The 20,412-nt window shown below is 50.0% G+C and overlaps 10 protein-coding genes across 10 annotated transcripts; 6 read left to right on the top strand and 4 right to left on the bottom strand.

Moving 5' to 3' along the window:
• Window positions 1-835: 835 nt before the first annotated feature.
• N7484_009362 (uncharacterized protein) lies at window positions 836-1,924 on the bottom strand (the record flags this gene model as incomplete). Its single annotated transcript, XM_057119749.1, has 1 exon — window positions 836-1,924. The coding sequence occupies one exon, from the start codon at window positions 1,922-1,924 to the stop codon at window positions 836-838; it is 1,089 nt and encodes a 362-aa protein (XP_056969304.1).
• A 665-nt stretch (window positions 1,925-2,589) lies between these two features.
• N7484_009361 (Zn(II)2Cys6 transcription factor) lies at window positions 2,590-5,046 on the bottom strand (the record flags this gene model as incomplete). The annotated part of the gene is made up of 1 exon (XM_057119748.1): window positions 2,590-5,046. One exon carries the CDS (start codon window positions 5,044-5,046, stop codon window positions 2,590-2,592), a length of 2,457 nt encoding a protein of 818 aa, XP_056969303.1.
• A 983-nt stretch (window positions 5,047-6,029) lies between these two features.
• On the top strand, window positions 6,030-7,521 carry N7484_009360 (uncharacterized protein; the record flags this gene model as incomplete). The annotated part of the gene is made up of 2 exons (XM_057119747.1): window positions 6,030-6,889; window positions 6,978-7,521. 2 exons carry the CDS (start codon window positions 6,030-6,032, stop codon window positions 7,519-7,521), a joined length of 1,404 nt encoding a protein of 467 aa, XP_056969302.1.
• Window positions 7,522-8,014: 493 nt separating this feature from the next.
• N7484_009359 (uncharacterized protein) lies at window positions 8,015-8,429 on the bottom strand (the record flags this gene model as incomplete). Its single annotated transcript, XM_057119746.1, has 2 exons — window positions 8,015-8,116; window positions 8,172-8,429. 2 exons carry the CDS (start codon window positions 8,427-8,429, stop codon window positions 8,015-8,017), a joined length of 360 nt encoding a protein of 119 aa, XP_056969301.1.
• A 925-nt stretch (window positions 8,430-9,354) lies between these two features.
• On the top strand, window positions 9,355-10,095 carry N7484_009358 (uncharacterized protein; the record flags this gene model as incomplete). Its single annotated transcript, XM_057119745.1, has 1 exon — window positions 9,355-10,095. One exon carries the CDS (start codon window positions 9,355-9,357, stop codon window positions 10,093-10,095), a length of 741 nt encoding a protein of 246 aa, XP_056969300.1.
• Window positions 10,096-10,336: 241 nt separating this feature from the next.
• Window positions 10,337-11,299, top strand: N7484_009357 (protein-transporting protein BCP1; the record flags this gene model as incomplete). The annotated part of the gene is made up of 3 exons (XM_057119744.1): window positions 10,337-10,408; window positions 10,459-10,695; window positions 10,754-11,299. 3 exons carry the CDS (start codon window positions 10,337-10,339, stop codon window positions 11,297-11,299), a joined length of 855 nt encoding a protein of 284 aa, XP_056969299.1.
• A 182-nt stretch (window positions 11,300-11,481) lies between these two features.
• On the bottom strand, window positions 11,482-12,524 carry N7484_009356 (chorismate mutase ARO7; the record flags this gene model as incomplete). The annotated part of the gene is made up of 3 exons (XM_057119743.1): window positions 11,482-11,559; window positions 11,624-12,275; window positions 12,454-12,524. The coding sequence occupies 3 exons, from the start codon at window positions 12,522-12,524 to the stop codon at window positions 11,482-11,484; spliced, it is 801 nt and encodes a 266-aa protein (XP_056969298.1).
• A 581-nt stretch (window positions 12,525-13,105) lies between these two features.
• Window positions 13,106-15,268, top strand: mdv1 (uncharacterized protein; the record flags this gene model as incomplete). Its single annotated transcript, XM_057119742.1, has 4 exons — window positions 13,106-13,189; window positions 13,277-13,871; window positions 13,930-14,942; window positions 14,993-15,268. The coding sequence occupies 4 exons, from the start codon at window positions 13,106-13,108 to the stop codon at window positions 15,266-15,268; spliced, it is 1,968 nt and encodes a 655-aa protein (XP_056969297.1).
• A 1,266-nt stretch (window positions 15,269-16,534) lies between these two features.
• N7484_009354 (uncharacterized protein) lies at window positions 16,535-18,658 on the top strand (the record flags this gene model as incomplete). Its single annotated transcript, XM_057119741.1, has 1 exon — window positions 16,535-18,658. One exon carries the CDS (start codon window positions 16,535-16,537, stop codon window positions 18,656-18,658), a length of 2,124 nt encoding a protein of 707 aa, XP_056969296.1.
• Window positions 18,659-19,092: 434 nt separating this feature from the next.
• On the top strand, window positions 19,093-20,328 carry N7484_009353 (uncharacterized protein; the record flags this gene model as incomplete). The annotated part of the gene is made up of 3 exons (XM_057119740.1): window positions 19,093-19,385; window positions 19,473-20,135; window positions 20,196-20,328. The coding sequence occupies 3 exons, from the start codon at window positions 19,093-19,095 to the stop codon at window positions 20,326-20,328; spliced, it is 1,089 nt and encodes a 362-aa protein (XP_056969295.1).
• Between the last annotated feature and the right edge of the window lie 84 nt (window positions 20,329-20,412).

The following is a 20,412-nucleotide window of genomic DNA, read 5'->3' as shown; positions in this document are numbered from 1 at the left end:
CGACCTCAGCAAGGGGCCATATGAATCTTGGCTCGTCTTCCAACAAACAAATTCAACCGTTGACATTGATTTGCTTGTGTGAGTTCCAGGATCGTCAAAGGGTCAATATAAAGGAGCTTCTAGCGCTCTAGGTTAGACCGGACTCATTCTATTCATTATTGCAGTAGCCACCCTGTGATCGTCTATTTCATCACTTTCAAGATGAAGCATACTTCCATTCACACTGCTGCAGCTTTCCTTTTTTTTAACATAGCCAGTACTAGGAATTGCAGATAGGGGACGGACTATTGTGCCAGCTCGCTCCAAGCGATAGTTGGGCTTGCTCTCATAGATATTGTATGGCGCATATTGATATATTTTCTTTTGGGCAAATACTCTGATTCGTATCTTAGGGACGTTGCCACATGCCAAATCACCTATAGAAAACTGTTTAGGCACCATGAACCAGGTTTTAATCTATTGCAAAGATGCGTTTAGGACTGCTGAAGTCAAAAGGGGTGTGTAGAGCGGTGTATGGATGGCGGGGCTGGTAATAATGATTCTAAATTGGTAGGACATTTCCGAAGAACTTATCTATCTAAGAATACATTGGGGAAATTCCCCTTCACTGAAACAGTTGTTTATTGTCTTTATGTCTTGGTGCGGGGTCTTTGCCCTAACAGAATGGTTCTTCCCGTACTATTGTGCAAATGCAAAAGCATGAAGTTCACATGTTCCAAATAAGGAAAAAGGCAACCTTTCCCCTACATGCAATATATTCATATTTGACGCAATTCACCAGGTTTTGAGGTATGCATAGACATAACACCTGTGTACACTAGCTAATGGCCAGCCATTACACCTCACCCCTCTGCACCCTCCTAAACTCCTCCGCCCAAGGAAAATTCTCATACCTCGACCCATCCGGTCTCACCTGCACCGTCGAAGGCGCATAAACCCCATTCAGCATCCACGGATCCCCAGTCGCAGGGAGTGGCAGTCTCCTCAACCGCATGGGACAAAACGAATAAGTAGCAACCTCAAGCCTCCCCGTGGAACGATAAAGCCTCATGGCATCAGTGATAAAAGACCGACACTGCACGTACCAGGGCTCCAAACTCAAAAATTCCTCCCACTGCGCATAGGGCCACGGCTTCTGCATAGCAGCACTAATAACCTGGTGAACCTTGATCCCAGCCGGAAACCCATATTTGGCACAGAAAGCCCCCGAAACCGCGTCCGACATGTGTTTCTTCCAGTGCCAGACCAGCGAGAATTCAGTCGCCAGGAAGCGTTGATCAGGCCGGATACGCGGAATGACGTACTCCAGCATGATCCGATGGCCCTGTAGAGTTGGCATGTGGGGATGTAGATCCACGCCTTCGAGCTCCGGCCTTGAGGCGATGAAGTGGAGCATCCGCTCGATAGCTGGAGTTCGTTTTGCGGGGAGGTCTAGTCTGTTTAGAGCGCCCATGTATAATTTTGTCGAGGTGATGTTGTGTGTGTTGCGGAAATTGATGACCTTGTCGGCTAGCGTTTCATAGAAGATGTTTAATCTTGCATCTGCGTGGCCTTGTTGGACTTCGATGAAGGGCTCGTTTCCTATCACTAGGATATCAACCTTGCCCAGGACTAGTGGGAGTATGCGGTCCAGACACTCGAGCTCGGTGATGATTGCGGCGCTGTTCACGGCTGGAAAGCTGAGGTTGGTGTAGTTCCACTTGAGGCTGAGAATGGTGTTGTAGCCGGAATCTATGGCTCTGAAGAGAGCTTGCATGTTGGGGTCCTGGGCAGCATGCAGTGCTTCGATTTGATGCATGTCTATGAAGCCGCGGATCCACTGCGCGTTGACGCGCTCCAGCTCGCTATGGTCCACCCATGTAAGCTTTTCATTGAAATTTGCTCCTAAGGCCCCTAGGGCTGCTTTTGTAGGCCGGGGTCCCATCTCAACCTATTTCGAAATGCAATAGGTGGAGCTTGGAATGGGATTGTATATTTAAGGGTGAACACCATCGTGGAGACTTGCCGTGGACACGTAAGCTAGGTACCGCCTTCTACTCCCAGTTTGGAAATGATACTCACATTAAAATAATACTGTCTAAATGTTGAATCGTCTGGACCTATTACTAACGATGCTAGGTGCCCAGGTGTTGGGCTGCCCGCGAGAACATTGGAAAATGCCCGCTCGGAATGCACCCACACCTGCATGAAGTGGTAGATTCCAATATTATCTGTGGAGACGAGGCATTACCCAGTCGGGATGACGTCAGAAATTGATAAAATCCACGGAAAGAACTGTATTTCACATAGATCAATAGGTAAAGAAATGAACAGACGTTCTATATAGGTAAATTTAAGTGATGTGAATCGAGGTTATATATGCACGCATTCCTCGTCCCAACCTGTATGTCGCCGCTATGCGGATTAAAGCACCTTGAAAAGTCAAGATATATATAGTATCAAAGAGTGGTATCACGATCATAAAATGTGCAAAGCTCCCAAGTCGCTGATGGTTAAACACCTTTCTATTCCCAATAAAGGCAAGCCAGAATTAAAGCAGAAGCATTGCCATGATTAAGTGCCTACAAAGCACCGATTAGCTGGCAAGGATCATGCCACCATATATTCTCCACCGCCCCGTTTGGCCTGCATGACACGGGACCAGCGGAATGCCTGAGATGTAATAGAACTCGAGCTTCCATCCAGTGGAGGCGGAGGACCCAGCTCAGAGGGATAAATCGGATATGAAGAGTCTTCAGAATGCTCTGACCAGATCTTTTCCAGCAGTTCCAGACAGGAGAGGTTGTTCACAAACCCAGAATCCTTCGAGATATCCTTGCAACGGTCACGGATGGCTGCACGGTGATCCTCTTGAACACACTCTGAACCAACAATAAAGAGCGGCCAGAGAAGATAGACATCGGACTGCACAGCACGAAGACAATGCATTGCAAGGTGCACGAGGTGCTGGATACGCGGGTGCTGTGATGGCAGACTCGGCTCGGCAAGGCGTTCACAGTACAGGAGGGCTGCATGACGGAAACATTCGGAAATCTGATAGACATCCTGAAGGTTCTCAGGGGCCACATGGTATGTCACCGAGGGAACTGAGGGAGGAGAAGGGTCTGGGATGAAATTTGGAGAATCCCAAGTAGGTATTGTTGTTGCGGCAGTGGGAGGTGGGGAGGGCATTGAAGTTGAGGAGGGGGGATCGAATCGCCAGGATTCGAGACGTTGACGCAGCGAGTACCATTCAGTCCAAAAGGCAGGAGAAGATGGTTTTCTCGCTTGATCGCTACTTTGAGGTGGAGTGGGCATAGAGAATGCGTAGTCAGGCCCAGCAGAAAACCCCTGTCCAGTGGCCCCTGTGACGGTGTCCCAGCCGGGGAACAGCATGGCCGGAGGAAGGGATGTAGTAGGGACAGTGACATCAGCTGGTCGAAGTGGCTCGGTGGGCTCTTGTTCCTGACTTAGAAGGTTCAGACGCCCCAACTGGGAGATGAGCTTGAATAAGCGGCCATCGCAGCCTGCCAGATTCTCGAGGCCCCATTCTCCATCAGATATGGAGCTGATGTCCAGGCATCTTCCACGAAGCTGCACATCACGATCGTTCGTGGTAGCAGTCAATGTATCAAACCAGGAGAACATGCGGATAAACCATTTTAGGTCATCAGTCAAAACAGGAGAGTGGCGCATTCGAATCGCGAGCAATCGCGTAACACCGGCAAACTGTGACCGAAACTCGGCAACGCCCGTGTCACATCCATGAAACAGGCAGAGAACTAATAAAGTTGCCAATACCGAGTCCGATAATCTACGGCGAGGATCCGCCAAGTCGGCATTCAGAGCTTTCACTGCCATGGCTCGGTGGTGGTTTTCTTCGCGAGCGTAGCCCTCGGGGACGGAGATACCATACCGATCCTGGAATGCCTCATCGGTAAGAGCGCGATGGGCCATCGATGACATGCGCGCAGGTAAAGTTCTTTCTGTGGACAGATGGTTTCGTTCTCGTCGCTGCCGCAAGTTACTTGTTGATAACGTAGCAATAGCCTCTTGCAAGGATTCGCTCTCCTGGGCGAGACGAAGCACGTGAGTCTTGAAAGGATTTGTTGGGCTATCAAAAGCCACAATCATGGGCGCGATGACCTCGGTGAAATAGCTGATGAGATAACGAAGACGAGGGGTGCGGCCTATGGATCGTGCCAAAAGTAGTTGAGAATACGACGGTGAGTGGCCCGCATCCCACAGTATTGAATGCTCAGGGTTTGCTCTTTCATACTCCTCATCTGCATCTTCGGTTGGTGTTGTCACCTGCGGGGCCCAATTATTGGCAACGGGCCAGATTGGGCTAGCGAAAGATGTCTCCGGGCTGTATCCAGGGTATGGCATTGAAACCTCAGATCCGACACTTACTACGCTTGCCATACTTGGACTCATTCGGCTAGAAGCAACCGGCCGACTAGGCAATGGTAGTCCTGATATTGGAGGCGGTATGGCGGGTGAGTTGGTCCATGTTCGCGGGTCCGGCATGTCCATTGTCCACGGCATACTCGATGGATCCGACATATTTGACATCGCGGATGTGCGTCGTAGGTCGGAGTCCACCGGCGTTAACATCCCGGCATCCATGTGTTCGAAACTCATGCTAACCGGAGGAGCCGAGACTGGAATCGAAGCTGACGGATTCGAGACCTGAGGCTCTATTTGAGTATTTTGAGGGGGCGCCTGCTCCATTGGCTTTGTTTGCGCTGGTTTTTTTGAAGCCTCCGCTGCTGAATCCATCACCGGAAGCTTCTGGCCCCGGAGCTTTCCTCGACTCGCCACTCCCAATCCCCATGTCAACGTCGTCTTGTATCCGGAACATTCGCGGCCGAGTTCGAGGCACTGGGAGCAATACGGGCGGCGTCGGTCACACCGCGCTCCTCTTTTCGAGCAAGTGAAGCAATCATCGGGGGCGCCGCTTACGACCGTTCTCTTGCGACGTTTCCGCACCGGAGCGTTCGGGTCTGTCTTGCGGGCTTTTCCTTTGGCAGGCTCCCTCGGTTGGCCAGCTCCGCTCTCAGACATGGTGGGCGAGTAGTGCGGGAAGCACCCTCAAGGATTCCATGGGGTGTCTGCCAAAGGTCTGGCGTTGTCGGTCGTGCGGGCCTTCTCCAAGGTATATTCGGTGGGAGGTTGGAGAACTTCAACGGGGTTCCGCAAGTGGGTCTCTTTTGGCAAGTAACGGTTTATGGGGAAATTTTGGCAGATGGAAGATTAGGAGTTCGCAAACGACCCAAATAAATCAGGAAGAGGGGACAGGGAGAATAAATAGGAAGATCAGGTCAGGGAGAATGGAGATGAAAGTTTGGTGGGTAAAGAGGATCTGCCCGGTGGAGGATGATCCGCGCTCTAGGCAAATCAGCCAAATCCTGAGAAAACTCGCTTGCAATTTATCCCTCATACTACTCCACCATTGATCTACCTAGAACGCCATCGAAGGTGGATTTATATTCTTGAAACCAGAAGCTTAGAGCCCACGCCATTTCGAGTTAGTCAGATTCATTGGTGTCGGACTAATTCCCCCATTATATTAGGTTTAGTACCGACGCAATAGATCGTTCAAATGACATGAACTAGTGAACCCCCATAAACGAGTCTCAGGCACGTCGTATAATTATGTAGAAAGGGAGAAACTCAAACTTTTTTCACTTCTATTCCATCTATGTGCCTTTTGATGGTAGCACGCGAGAGAGACGATCTCCTGATGGTGTCGTTGCCAAGCATCGCGGTTGGCCCGCCGCCTTCCCTTCCTTCCTAATCTCCCTCTCCTGATGATCGGATAACAATTCTCGAATCGCTCACTGTCCCCGCCCTCCTTACGCAGAGGCCTTGTAGGCAACTGCAGGTCCTTTTAATTGCCTGAATCTTCCGTTGGGAATCGTCGATCGGCGCGCCCGTGCGCCGCTCGCTCGAACCCCCTGTGACTGGTTGTGGGCCAGCGCGACACGCGCTGAGAATCAATTCAGTCTGCCATCAACTGCTCCGGCTCTACCCGCAAGCCATCCAACATGGGGTTACTCAGGCCAGGTCGGGCCAGGTCCCTCCTCCTTGCGATGATGGCCATGATTCTAGTGTGCACGGTCTATCTCTACTGGTCACCCATTAACGCATCCTCCGCCGTCTCCGTTGTTCCGAGCACAGCCTTCGAAGTACCTATATCAGAGCGCCAGAAGGATTTTTGGAAAGCCTTCCGTCCCATACTAGAGCGTCATGATCCCAATTGTCCATCACCGCAGAAATTGGAAGATGCGGGTGCGGGCCATTTCGACCCCACGACAGACAGCCCACGGCAGGATATCACAACATTAGCGGAGGAAGATCAGACGAAAATGGGAGAGGCACATGCTAGCTTCGTTGAAGAGATAAGGGCGGCCGGAAAGGCCTTAGAGCCTGTCCACACACCTGGGAAGCGCGGTTTGGTCTCGACGGCTGGCTCGACGTACCTACCAGTTTTTGTCTCGTCAATGCGGATGCTCCGCCGGACTGGATCCACATTGCCAGTGGAAGTATTCATGAAGGATTCAGGTGAATACGAAAAGCGCATATGTAATGATGTGTTACCTGCCCTCAATGCGAAATGTTTGGTATTGGGTGATGTATTAGGAAAAGATACCATCGAGCATTATCAGCTCAAGATCTTTGCTGTACTCTTTTCCTCATTTGAAGAGATTGTTTGGATGGATGCGGACTGCTTTCCTCTAGGGAAGCCTGAAGATCTGCTGGATGCGGAACCATTTACCTCGTCTGGCTTAGTGACATGGCCTGATTTCTGGAGGTCCTCGGCATCGCCTTTGTACTACAAGATATCTCGCCAAGAGGCGCCCCCCATGACAGCCCGCCAATCATCGGAGACGGGTGTCTTCTTGGTGTCAAAAAAGACTCATTTCCTGCCACTCCTGCTTGCGGCCTACTATAATTATTATGGCCCATCCCACTACTTCCGACTGCTGTCGCAGGGGTGGACCGGGAGAAGGTGACAAGGAGACCTTCCTACAAGCTGCCACAGCGATGGGGGCACCTTTCTATGCCGTGAGTGAGCGAGTACAAGCCATCGGTCATCAGTTGGGAGAAAAGCTGGCGGGCTCGGCCATGGCCCAATCCGACCCCCGAGAAGACTATGCTCTCACCACGCAAGCTAAATGGCGGACTAAAGATCCCAAGGTGGCACCACCACCACATGTCTTCTTCATTCATGCGAATTACCCTAAATTCAACCCTGGCGATAATGTCTTTGGCACAGCGTGGGAAACTACACCCACCTTGAAGGAAGATGGCTCAGATGGCCGCGCCTGGACAGCTCCCCCCGACACAATCCGGCGGTTCGGGTATGATATTGAGAAGACTTATTGGGAAGAGATCAAGTTGGTCACATGCCGTTATGAATCTCTTTTTAAGTCGTGGGAACATAAGGCCGGCCTTTGTCAGAGAGTGGAAGACTATTGGGCTCATGTCTTCGCTGAACCACATGATGATGACCCAAAGTTCACCCTAGATGGTTGATTTATCTTCTACTGCAGCATTGCCTTCAGGCAGCATTTGAATCGTTCATGAACCAAAGGCCCGGCGCCTCGACATGACTATATTACCTGCAAACCAAAGTTCTCTTCAGGATTGGACGTATGAGTACCCACATCGCGGCAAGGTCAGTAATGGTTTTGCTAATAGAGGTTCTCCCTTCAGAGTTCACGTTCCAACGAGACCTCATGCTGCACATACTCGTTACTGAGCGTTATCATGTACTATACATTAGACATTTCCCTGCAATTCGGGTCTGCTGCACATAATACTCTATAATATACCCGATCAAAGGAGACTCCTACAAATTGCTACTTTCCAAGGTTTAACATATTGGTGGTTTAAATAATTTCGTTCTGTTCAATGCTCTCAGAACACGGAAACTAAGAATTCGTCATATCGTACAGGATAATTCCCAGCCCCATCACCAAAAGCTTTCACATCGGGCTGTGGGTATCATAACATCATAACAAGAATTTTATTTCTTGATGCCCTTCTCACGCAGGCGCTGCTCATCCTCAGCCTGCAATTCAGCATCGATCTTAGCGCCCTTTGAGGGAGCATTTCCATGGATCTTGGCCTATGAGATAATTTTATTAGATGTTCTTCCACGATGGTGACATTGCATAACTTACAGGCTTAGTAGGGTCCTGCTTGCTCAATTCAGCCTCCTGGTTCTGTTCATTATTGTGGTGGTGCGAAGGATCGGGCTTGTGCTCCTGGGAGGCAAGCTTGTTGGCAATAGAGCGCTGGTCCTTAGAGTCCAGGTTCTTGTGGCTACCGGGCTCGCCCTCCTTGTAACGCTGACGCTCCTGGATCTCGGACTGAGGCACGTTACGCTGGTCACCGGCTTCATAAATGGCACGGTTGCCGACGCTAGATTGACCAGACATGTTGGATATTCGAAGGGTTGGTGAATATAAAAGGTTCGGAAGGGTTCGGTAGAGATCAAAAAGACAATCGAGATATTATGGTTTGTGAATCGTGAGAAAGATGGAACGGTTCAATGGGAGACTTCCGTCTTATAGTTGGCTGATTCTGCCACGAAGTATGATTTCGATGACCGGTGATGTCATGTTGGAGTCACTGAGATCATACTTGTGGGTCGAGGCCCAAACTGCTTGGAATGGGGATTTCGTACTGGAAGCTTGGTCGCGTGCGTACAGTACTGAACCATTTCTTTGCGACTTACATCAGCGTAAGCTTTAATCAAGGCAGCTTGCGTCTGTGACATCGTGATGGACCCTGTGCACGATAGGCGCTCCACTTGTATCCCCCACTATTACGTGCCCATCAAAGTCGAGGATTTTCTTTAAGCTTCTTTGTTAGTCAGTCGTCATATTTTTATTAGAATTGTATGACAGGCAGTGCTTAGATTAAACCCTTCTCTAGCTGTCGTAACCTTCTTGCCAAGGTTCTACAGTTCAATTGGCTTTGGGTTCACGATGTTGAGTTGGTCCGAAGCTACAAACAAGGCTGCCAATGTCATTTTGATATCATTTGTCATTTGCTGAATATTTCTATTCCCTTGGTCAAGTCAGAATTATGTTCTTGAGATTGTCGACGTCCACGGGTGGTTTTCATTGCTTAGTCGTAACGCAACGAAGAATGAGACTCATGCACCACGACCCGCTCCGGCTATCGGAGTCAATCATAGCGAGTTGATTATGTACCACCACACCACCAATTCACCAATACACGATGCGATCGCGTCTATCTTCCCTGTTCAAGGCCCTAGAGCATAATAAAACAACCTTCCAAAGCTCAAGTAGGATATACAACCGCTTTTACTGCCGAAGTCCCTACTCCACCGCCACAATGAGCTCCTCCGACTCTGCCGCACCAGCACCGGAAGTGCAACCCCGCTTCCAACAGCTTTTCACCGAGTTAGAAACCCGTTTTAAAGCAACTAGCCTTGGCAATGACAAGTGGTATATCCTTGCTACCTCCACTCTAGCTGCTAGCCCGGATCCCGAGCGCGCAGACCAGCTCTACTTGCACCTCATCTCTCAACCCGAGTATGCGACCTCGCCAGCTCGACAGGCTCTAGTGCGCCGTCTGCGCGAGGCACTTATCAAATCAGTCCCTATCGTTGGTGTCTGCAAGCCCATCGAGGCCATTCTGTCTATTGGCAAGATTGAGCGCGATGAGGACAAGGATTACACCTTTACGCGCGAGAATTGGCAGTGCGACGAGGCAAACCATCAGCGCGGTTCGGAATGGATGCAGAAGCTATACGCTCGCAACACCGGTGGCACTCTGAATTTGTTTGCCGCGCACCAGGACTTTAAGTGGTTATCAGAGGAGATTACCTATGGGTTGTATCTTTCGGACCGGCAGATTCTGGATGATGTGGATACGCAGCTGGTTGTATTGCCTGGAATTATGAGCCAGAACTTGCCGAATGAGACACACTGGCACATTCGGGGCACGAGACGATTGGGTTTGCCTAAGGAGGAGGTTCAGGTCATTTGGGATTGTGTTCAGCTTGTGGCCAAGTTTTTTGATGTGAAGTTGAACAAGGTGCCCACTGTCGAGTCAGTCGAACACGATGTTTAGATATAAATATTTCGAATATAGACTAAGATGTATGATGAACTTGATTCTATAGACTTCCAAGGTTGCTCAGTTGCTTAGGAGAATCTCATCCCAGCTAGCATCGACGTAGCTTAAGCCCACATACATCAATGACATAGATCCGATAACCGATAAGAGAAAAAAAGTTCAAAAGCGGCCGCGGGGCGGAGCAATGCCCAAACATCTTCAACACTCACACATTGATTCACTCCACATCATAATTATGGGAAAACGCAAGCAAGACCTTGGTGATGTGCCCATGGGCGGCACAAAAGACGAGGAATCCTCGGACGATGTGAGCGCACACCCCGCACCCTAGACCATACAGCTCCTAACCTGGCGCAGGACACTGACATGATCAATGTCGACTTCGAATGGTTCGACCCGCAACCTGCGATCGATTTCCACGGACTTAAGAACCTCCTCCGCCAGCTTTTCGACAACGATGCTCAGATCTTTGATTTGTCCGCCCTCGCCGATTTGATCCTGTCGCAGCCGACGCTCGGATCGACCGTGAAGACCGACGGCAATGAGTCGGACCCGTACGCTTTCTTGTCTGTTTTGAACCTGCAAGAGCACAAGGTACATCTATACTCTCAAATTGTGGCGCTCCTGCAGAATTAATGACTTTTTATTCTAGGACAAACCCGCCGTGCAGGAATTGATCAAATATATCACATCCAAGGCCGCTGGCAATCCCTCCCTTGCCGCGCTCAATGAGCTCGTCGCCCAAGACCTCATTCCTCCCATTGGATTGATCCTGACCGAGCGGGTCATAAACATGCCGTCTCAGGTCATCCCACCCATGTACAACATGCTTCTGGAGGAGATTGCATGGGCAATTCAGGACAAGGAACCGTATAACTTCTCGCACTACCTCATCATCTCCAAGGGCTACGAGGAGATCGAATCGAAGCTGGATCTTGAAGAGTCCCGGCCACAGAAGAAGACCAAGAAGGGTGGTGCTGCCAGCCAGCGTTTCTTCTTCCACCCCGAGGATGAGGTGCTGCAGCGCCACGCCCTGTGCTCTGGCTCATATGAGTTCACCCACAAGCAGGATGACGGCCACTCGGACTCCAAGCGCGCGTTCCAGGAGCTTGGTATTGTCACCAACGGAAGCATGATCTTGATTGAAGGGTCTAAGTTCGAGGCTACAGTCAAGGCTGTGCAGGAGTACCTGCAGTAAATGGTGTGAAGATATTCTTCATGTCATTTCATTTCATGTCCCATTTATGAGAAAATATGCTATGCAGTGTCTTTTTAATTTCTGTCTTGCCATCCTTTCCACGCTCTCCCTGTCAGCGGTATGATACTATAGACTTTATAAATAGAACCAAAAGTTCATAACGTCATGACTGAAATCACCGTCTACTCCCATTGTGTTCCCTTGAGGCGCTGCATGAGGTACTCCACCTCGACGACCTTGGTGAGTGGGATGACACACTCCTAGTGAAAAGTTAGTACTGCCCCTGTAAGCCTAAGGAGGATGGAGCCAATTCTCCAATCTCACCTTATACATAGCAACTACGGCATCAATATTGATTTTCTGACCCTTCTCTTCAGGGAAAGCAGGATCCGTGCCATAAGTCTTGGCCTTGAGTCCCAACCGCTCAAGTACCTTTTGCTCAACCTTCGCATCAGTGATGGCAGCATCGATACCCGCACGATCCTCAGCCTTAATCAAGCGTACAAAAGTCTCAGGATCTTTCTGGAACTTGGACTCCGCGACGAACTTTCCAAAGTGAATACGTCGCGACAGGGCCTGCAAGCACGAAACATCACAGGTTGCAGCGGATCCATAGTTCTCCTGTGCCTCGCCGCGGTCTTCACGACCAAGATTCGGGCACACGGCTGGCAAGATCTCGTTGATATAGCGCGTCTTGATAATATCGTTGACGTTCACATCGTTATGGTGCAGGATGTGCGGGTACTGCAGGGGTGCGAGTATGGGCTGCTCGAGCACATCGGGGAAGAAGGGATACTCGTCGGGGGATTCATAGCGGCGCACACGCGATTGCAGCCGTTCTTGCTCACGGAGGAGGTAGTCCGATAGGCTCAGGTCGCAGTTGGGGATCTTTACACCACCGGCAACGTAGATAGTCTTGTTGAGGGGGAATTGGACTCGCTCGATCAGGTGGAAGGTGATTGTGTCCTCCAGACGACTGTAGACCTGGAATGTTAGCAGCTGTCCTGACTGGTATTGTATGCTCAATGAGGCTTGTAATGGTGCTTGGATCCATCGCGGTCAAGCTATGATTATAGCGGGGTGCGCGGGGAAAAGCCATTGTCGGTATTTGGAGGATTGATATTTGGATGATCGAAGAAACATCAAGGGCTTACATGAGCTGGAAACGAATGTTGGCAAGGTCCAACGCCTTGGAGGCATCAGATAGATTAATGGCTGTGTCCATGGTTGCGAGGGGTGATATTGGGCAAGGAGAGAAAGCTAAGAATCAGCAAAGTCGGAGATGAGATTCCTCCCGGTACGTATTTTAGGCCACCCGGCTCTCTATTTATATAGGACATAATGGTATAATGCAAGGTTCAATTGAAATTCAGTTATGCGCCATGAAAAAACAAAAAGTCAAGTATCTAATAGGACGAGCATCTCTTAATAATTCGATATTCCCCCGCTACTTCAATGTTGGGGCTGGCCGGGTATTCGGTACTCGGCCAGTACGGAGCTCAGTTGTACGGGACCAACAGACATGGGAGTAGTCAGCAAGTACAGATACACAGACGCCCAAAAGCACCTTGCAGCAATCTCACTAGTCTGGATCGGCTTGCAGGACTAAGGACTCGACCCATCCAGTGCACCTGGATTGAATATAGCCTGGTTTTCAAGGGTAAAAGTACCATACGGCCCTGTACGGAATACCCGGGGAACGCGGTAAATCATCGCGTGGACACATGACGATTATCTCTCCAACCTTCCCCGAATCTCTCTCAACCACGCATGGGTCAAGGTTGAACCCCTAAGACGCCTCCTAACATGGAGAATCACCGCCGCGACGAGTCGCCGTCCGGTCTATCAGATATTGTCGAGGGCGAAGGCTTGCTCGGCACCGGATTGACGGTAGGGTTTTTTTTCCTTTCAAAGCCTTTAACCTCTAGCTGTACCCCTCCACGCCGCGGGCTAAGCTAATCTGGATGCGAATGACAGACCCGTCACATCGAAGCATTCGGGCGAAAGGTCACCACAACCGCGGGACACTTGATGGGACCGACCGACCAGAACCCAACCGCCCATTATCAAAATGCCATGACTGACATCCATCGCGAACTGCGCCGGCCAGCGGCGCAGCGGAAGGTCTTCTCTCTGACCCAGACGACCCCGACCGATCTTGTGCGATCGAGGCTGTCCACCACCGAGATCCAGTCGCGTGCCATCTCCTCCCTCCCAGATGAGCTCCTCGCCAACATCCCCGAGGACAGCAGCTCCTACTCCCTATTCCAAGGTTTCCAGGCTTCCGTTCCTGAAGAAGACCACGCACAAAAACGTCATCGCAGGCGCAGCTCGAAGAAGGCACTGAAAGATAGCGAGAAGGGCGGTGCCCTGACTGCTGGTCCAGCTGGGCTGAAAGAAGAACGGAAAGCGCTGAGTCGCCGACTGGACCTAATGGGTATCCGAAAGAACATGTGCAGCGCCGAGATTCACGAGATAGACAACAAAGTCGCCAATTTACACAAAATGCGCCAGATCGTGCTTGATAGATTAGCCGGCTTGGAGATGGATGAGGCGGCGCTGGAACATGATTGTAGGTTGAATCTCTTGGTGACGGTTACGCGACAGCATTTATTCTGACATGAATTTAGTGACGGAGCTTGATATTAAACTCGAAGACTTCCCAGAAGATACCCCCGAGACTTCCGCCACTGCGGAAACGCCCCAGACCTCCGATGCCAACGACGAATCTGTTGCGTCTTCCGGCGACCCGGCTATGGATGCCTCTTTCATGTCCGAATCTATATATGAGAAACTTCCCATATCGTCACCGAAGAGCCTGCGCCATCGATCTATACGAAAGCGCTCCATGCCAATCCTACATGAACATTTTGCTCCGGGGTCTTTAATTAAGGAGATCCAAGCTCACACCGATATGGTTACCGCGATTGATTTCGACTACCCATTCGGTACGATGGTGAGCGCTGCTTTGGACGACACCGTGCGTGTTTGGGATATGAACGTCGGTCGCTGCTCAGGATTCTTAGAAGGACACCATGCCTCTGTTCGAACTTTACAAGTCGAGGATAATATAGTGGCAACAGGATCTATGGATGCATCTGTTCGACTATGGGATCTGAGCCGTGCTCGGCCCACTACTCGGGGTAACAGCCGTCTGAACAAGCATGAGCGGGACGAAGAGGAATACTTTGAGACTCCGTCAGCTTCATCGTCCAACTTCGAAGACTGCCATGTCTTTACCCTAGATGCGCATGTTGATGAAGTCACTGCGCTCCACTTCAAGGGCAACACGCTTATTTCTGGCTCCGCTGACAAGACATTGCGTCAGTGGGATCTTGTCAAAGGTAGATGTGTTCAGACCCTGGATATCTTGTGGGCGGCTACTCAGGCCTCTACAACTACTTCAACAGATGGAAGCTGGCGACCATCTGGCCGTCTTCCAGATGCGTCTGCCGATTTCGTTGGAGCTCTGCAATGCTTTGATGCCGCTCTGGCTTGCGGAACGGCTGATGGCATGGTCCGTCTCTGGGACCTGCGTAGTGGTCAGGTTCATCGAAGTCTCGTGGGTCATACTGGCCCCGTTACATGTCTACAATTTGATGACATGCACCTGGTGACGGGTAGTCTTGATCGAAGCATTCGGGTAAGCTTTTCTACACATTTTCATCAGATCGTTGAACTAATATTTTTTAGATCTGGGATCTACGGATGGGTTCGATTTCTGACGCCTATGCGTACGAAAAACCCATAACCAGCATGATGTTCGACTCTAAGCGCATTGTGGCTGCCACCGGTGAAACTGTGGTAAAAGTATATGACAAGGCCGATGGTAACCATTGGGATTGCGGCCCTGGTGTCGGTATTGACGAGGAGGGGCCATTCCCATCTACAGTCGAGCGTGTACGCCTGAAGGATGGATATCTGGTTGAAGGTCGCAAAGACGGCACAATGGCTGCATGGACATGTTAAAGTGTCGGCATATCGTTTTCTTCCCCTCTGCCCTCCATCTTTGCATCCTTGCTCGGGGCTCCCCATCCCCCTCCCTTGCCCTCCACGCCTATTGTATAGTATTCCAACCCCCTGCCTAAAACGCTACAAGGAACGAGCTGGCGCACATGAAAGAACTATGGTATCGACTGCCTTGTACTTAGCATCGTCCCATTTTGCACACCACTTCAATCTACTTTGTTGGATTTCATCTTCTCAAATAGAGCCATAAGAATAAAAAGACGGGAAAGCGAAAGCGATCAGGATAGCTTTAAAAATAGTAATCTGAAGCAAAAGATCAGATGCTGAAACTGCGCGACAAAGACCCAGGACAAAGGCAAAGGAAAGTATCATGTCGCACTTCGGAGTCGAGGCTGAGATTCCTCGCGCTTGCACGTCCGGAATTTTTTTTTCTTTATCACCACCCCTTTACAAGAATCCGTCAATCCCACTTTTTTCTTCCACTTTGCAAAGACCTAAATTAGTTGATTTGGCTCTTATCGCGGATCATCAATAGAATATTGCTGATCTCATTCTCGGGATCCACTTGAAACCCGCAAGTCACGTTCCGTCGCGCGTCTGCGCGTCTTGACTATTGCAAAGTCTGGGGTCGCAAGCTACAAAGCCCAGCGTTCACGACCGTCGTATTTTCAAATTTAATCTGGAAAATTTGTCAACTCCCAGTAAGTATCTGAATAGTCTCGGTGATGGCTGTGCCTGGACAGTGGGATCATACTGACAAGGGAGCGCGACATCCCCAGTTACCTTCATGCCCGTGGCAGCCACACTTCACATCTTTGGCTCTGTCTTTGTTTGAGACTGGGTGAACCTGGAGCTAACCTTGCTAGGCTCGTTGATTTCTTCGGTCTGATATCCCCAGCTAGGAGAGTTTGACTGGTCTCTCGGCACAGCCTGTTTCAGACCGGATACGTCCGTTGGATTAAAGAGTAAGTGTTTATTGCCTATTGGATATTCTTGCCAATGATTTTTTTCATATGAACAAGCCCATTGTTCTGTCTGGTACTTGCATGATACCGTTTTTAATTCCTGGATCGCCCTAAAGAAGGCCTTCTCGTTACTCCCTTACATCTTCACTCATCATCTGTCTGGGAGTAAAGATTCTCCTCATTTCTTGATATCTCCGCTAGATAAGCTGAAACTCACTGCACTGGCTCGCAGACTTCAAGACGAATCATCTTCGTTAAAGCTCAATAGTCTGCTGTCGCACACTAACCTTTTTTTGAACAGATGCCTCCAAGAAAGCTTCCAAAAGGGTACGTTGAGGTTGAGGAGAGTCCATTCCAACCAATAGTCCCAAACAACCCATATTTGCCTCCCATACCAATCAAAGCCTCATTTGGCTATGGGTCGCAATTCGGGACGACCATGCCTAGGCGCTTGCCTGCACCACCACCTCAAAAGATCACCAACCTCAGACAAATTGCTGAATCCGTTAACCATGCCGTGGAAAACAGTCAACTGAGAGCTGCTACTGAAATCAACGCACAAAAGAACTCCAAAAATATGTCACAAGAAAAAGCAAAGCCTACACCAAGAAAGCGACAACCTGCTGAACCTGTTCAGCGAAGGGCAAGGCGAGAGCCGACCCCCGATGAAACTCAGCTACACCGGGCGTTGCGCGAGGCAACTATGTCGCCCAGAAAAGATGAAAGCAACCAATCTGATTCAACGCCTTCACCTCCGATTCAAAGGACTGTTTCCACAGACTCAAGTCCTGGTGCTGAGCCACCTCTCCCGCGACGGCTATCAGTCATGTCGAATTCGTCGATTAATTCTCCACTTTATCCATCACCTCTTCAACGCGGTGGACACGATACTTATGAAACAAACAGCTCAGGCCAATGGAGCCGTCAAAGCTCTGTGGATAATGCGTCTGTGGTTTCTTGGAACCTAGAGCGTGATATTCACGAGGATGATCTGAAAAGGACGAGACCAAGCACCCACGGACGCAATATCACTGCCCCTCCTCGGCGTCCTTCGGGCCTGTCTAGTATTCTTCCTAGTACGATCGACGAGGAGGAAGAGGAAGAAGAAGAGGAAGGAGAAGAGGAAGAGGGTGACGATGAGCTAATTTCAGAACATCCAAATGAGCCAGAGTCCGCGATTGAAGCCGAGCCGATGGATGAAGCTACTTCCCCTGCAGGGGGTTGGACTGCGTCAGTGCGAACAATCATTCCTCAATTCTTTCGTTCTGAGCCAAGTGTCGAACCCCCCGAGTCAGCACCCCCTGAAGACCTAGCTCGTGAATGGCACTTACCAGCTCGACCTGCCATCCGGGATGAGGACGCCAATCCCAAGGAATCTAAACGAATCCACTGGGGCCATTTAGCAATTATGCTACTATTACCCTTGGCTCTGGCCATTTCTTTCCAAATTGGGCTTTGGGAGAAGCTTGAATTACCGCATTTCCCATCCCCCGTTCAATACTCTCCTAATGCGACCGATTCAGCCGCTGTGCACGGTCTTAAAAAACAGGTTTCGAAAATGAACGAGCAGATGTCGTCCCTATCGCGCGAGCTGGTAGCTGTTCGATCAGAGCAGGCTCACGACTCAAGCCCTACCTATGCCGTAGGTGTACCGGCCGGATATGAAAGCCCGATCCATAAAATCAATTTCTTATCTCTGGCGCTGGGAGCTATCGTTGATCCGCATCAAACCACACCTACCGCGGGCCGATCATACCCATTCTACCAGCGCGCGGTTCTCACCATGCTTGGGCTTCGCTCGACTATCACTGCTTCGATGCCTCCTGTGGCCGCTCTGATTCCCTGGGAGGAAGTAGGAGACTGCTGGTGTAGTGCTCCACGCAATGGGGTGTCTCAGATTTCAGTGCTTCTGGGTCGTGACATCGTGCCAGAGGAAGTGGTCGTGGAGCATGTGCCTTCCGGTTCCACTCTAGACCCAGGAGCCGCGCCCCGAGAAATTGAAGTCTGGGCTCGATACCGTATTATCCCTCTACCCTCCCAGGGTTCTTCGTCCATCTTTTCTTGGTGGAAATCAGTCCCTCGCCGGCCAATTGAGCCCTTGTCGTCGAAAAAGGAAGGACTTGGAGGGTACAGCATCCCTGGCGAGAATTCTCTTCACGATGTACTCATGAGCTCGTTGAGTGCGACCAATATGTATGATCCCGAGAGCGCCTACTCAGACGATCCCCTGCTTGGCCCGAATTTTTACCGCATCGGGAAAATGGTATATGACATCAACAAGCACAATTATATCCAGCGATTCCATCTGAACACCATCATCGATATTCCGACTATCCGAGTGGACAAGGTGGCATTCCGGATCAAATCCAACTGGGGCTCGAACCACACGTGCATTTACCGGTTCAAGCTACATGGCCACATTTGATCATTGATATCGTTACACCATCTTATATGGCTACTATATTATTACCTGCGTTCTATTTACGTTACTCTTTATCCTCATGGAGAAGGACGAGGTGGATACGAACTTGCTTTCATGTTCTGCGGCGTGATGATACCATGCATTTGGCGTGCGACGGCGTTAGGGCACATCTCTGGGCGATAGATTTAATACCAACATTGAGTTTTCTAATGCTTTTTTTAGACTGAAAGCTATTTACGCCCAAGGTAGACTCAGGGACGCTTTGACCTGTGTGACACCTGGCGCGCCTGATGCGCTGTCCAACCTTGGAATAGATTTTGCAATAAGCGCCCACTCGCATTCAAAGCGCGTAATCAACAACATAATAATTACAAATTTCCAGCGTTTTCGCACGTACCCTGGCACATCCCTTTCCTTCCCATAATTCTAGTGACACAATGGGCCAAGCTCATTATTACTGTCATCATCGCTGGTCCAATGGACCACCTGCCGATACACCGAAATCGGAGGAAGAGGCTCTTGCTCGCATTGATGAGCTCTACAGCTCCGGCGCACCATGGTTCAGTAAAGAGACTATCCGCTCTGCTTTAGAGCAAATACAGCGTCAACCGGCCCATGGTGACAAAATTTTTGTCAAAGCCATAGACGGCGCAATGGTTGAGTATGATACCAAGTGCGGCGATATCAAGACTATGCGCGAGCCAGATGGACCCGATACAGAGTGGGTACTGTAAGTGAAGAAGAACAAGAATGCGGTTCCTATAACGCATAAATATTCTTCGCCTTGGCTTCAATTCACTGAAATCTTCATACCTAGCCAGGGACTCGCTATCTCATACCAGTGCCGAGCAAATATGCGGCACCGCATCTTCTGGGGAGGCTTCGACGAACAAGTTCCAAATCTCAACAGCGTATACATCGTGCATTCGTGTCTGATCCGCAGAAAAGATAACCATCAGCCCACTGACAACATCACCCGTCTACCGCTGGAGGTAGCCCGTGCCGATTTCGAAAAGCACCAACAAGCCTGGATCGAAACGGAGATGTGCAGGACCCTCACCAAGTTCCTGGATTCCTCCGCAGCACACCTGGAGATCAACAAGATCGTAGCCGTGTCTCTGGGATGCCTCTCCTATCAACGGGACCAGGACCAAGATAGACCCGGTCGTCAATCGTATCAGCATGCGCTTGTTCTCACACTACGTGATTGGCTGAGAAAGAAGAACGGCATGACCAAGGTGCCCTGCTACGTTCAGGATCCGGAGTACGTAGATGTGGATCGGGCTCTTCTTGCAGAACATGAAGTTGAGGTGATTGAGGATCCGATGGCGTGGTTAGAGATGGATGATTTCTCAATCGTGGTGTCTATTGCGTCAAATGTACCGACTAAAGAAATTATTACTGATGTTGCGAGACCGGCCGTGGTCATTTGGAATAAGGTCGGTGATAATGACTATGATAAGAAAGGGGAGGGTTCTTTGTAAGTGAATCCCTTGTTTATTGGTCTGAAATGATTATTTCCTGTGCTAACTTGGCATAGGACAGACCCGTGTTCTGCTCGGGTGCGGGCGTTGATGGAAGGATATGATTGTTTTGACTGGGGGGCGAGCGATGAGTATTTTGGGGATGTTTGGATGTATGTTCGGCGACCGAAGACGTTATGTCAGGAGTGAATGTGATTATCTAAATGAAGTGATTAAGCAAGGAAACCAAGTCAACAAAGCCGTAGAAGCTGATGAACGAACAGGAATCTAATC

The sequence above is a fragment of the Penicillium longicatenatum genome, assembly GCF_028827895.1.
Source record: "Penicillium longicatenatum strain IBT 33135 chromosome Unknown contig_6_segment0_segment0, whole genome shotgun sequence".
Lineage (NCBI taxonomy): Eukaryota > Fungi > Ascomycota > Eurotiomycetes > Eurotiales > Aspergillaceae > Penicillium > Penicillium longicatenatum.
This window is presented reverse-complemented; position numbering and strand designations above follow the sequence as displayed.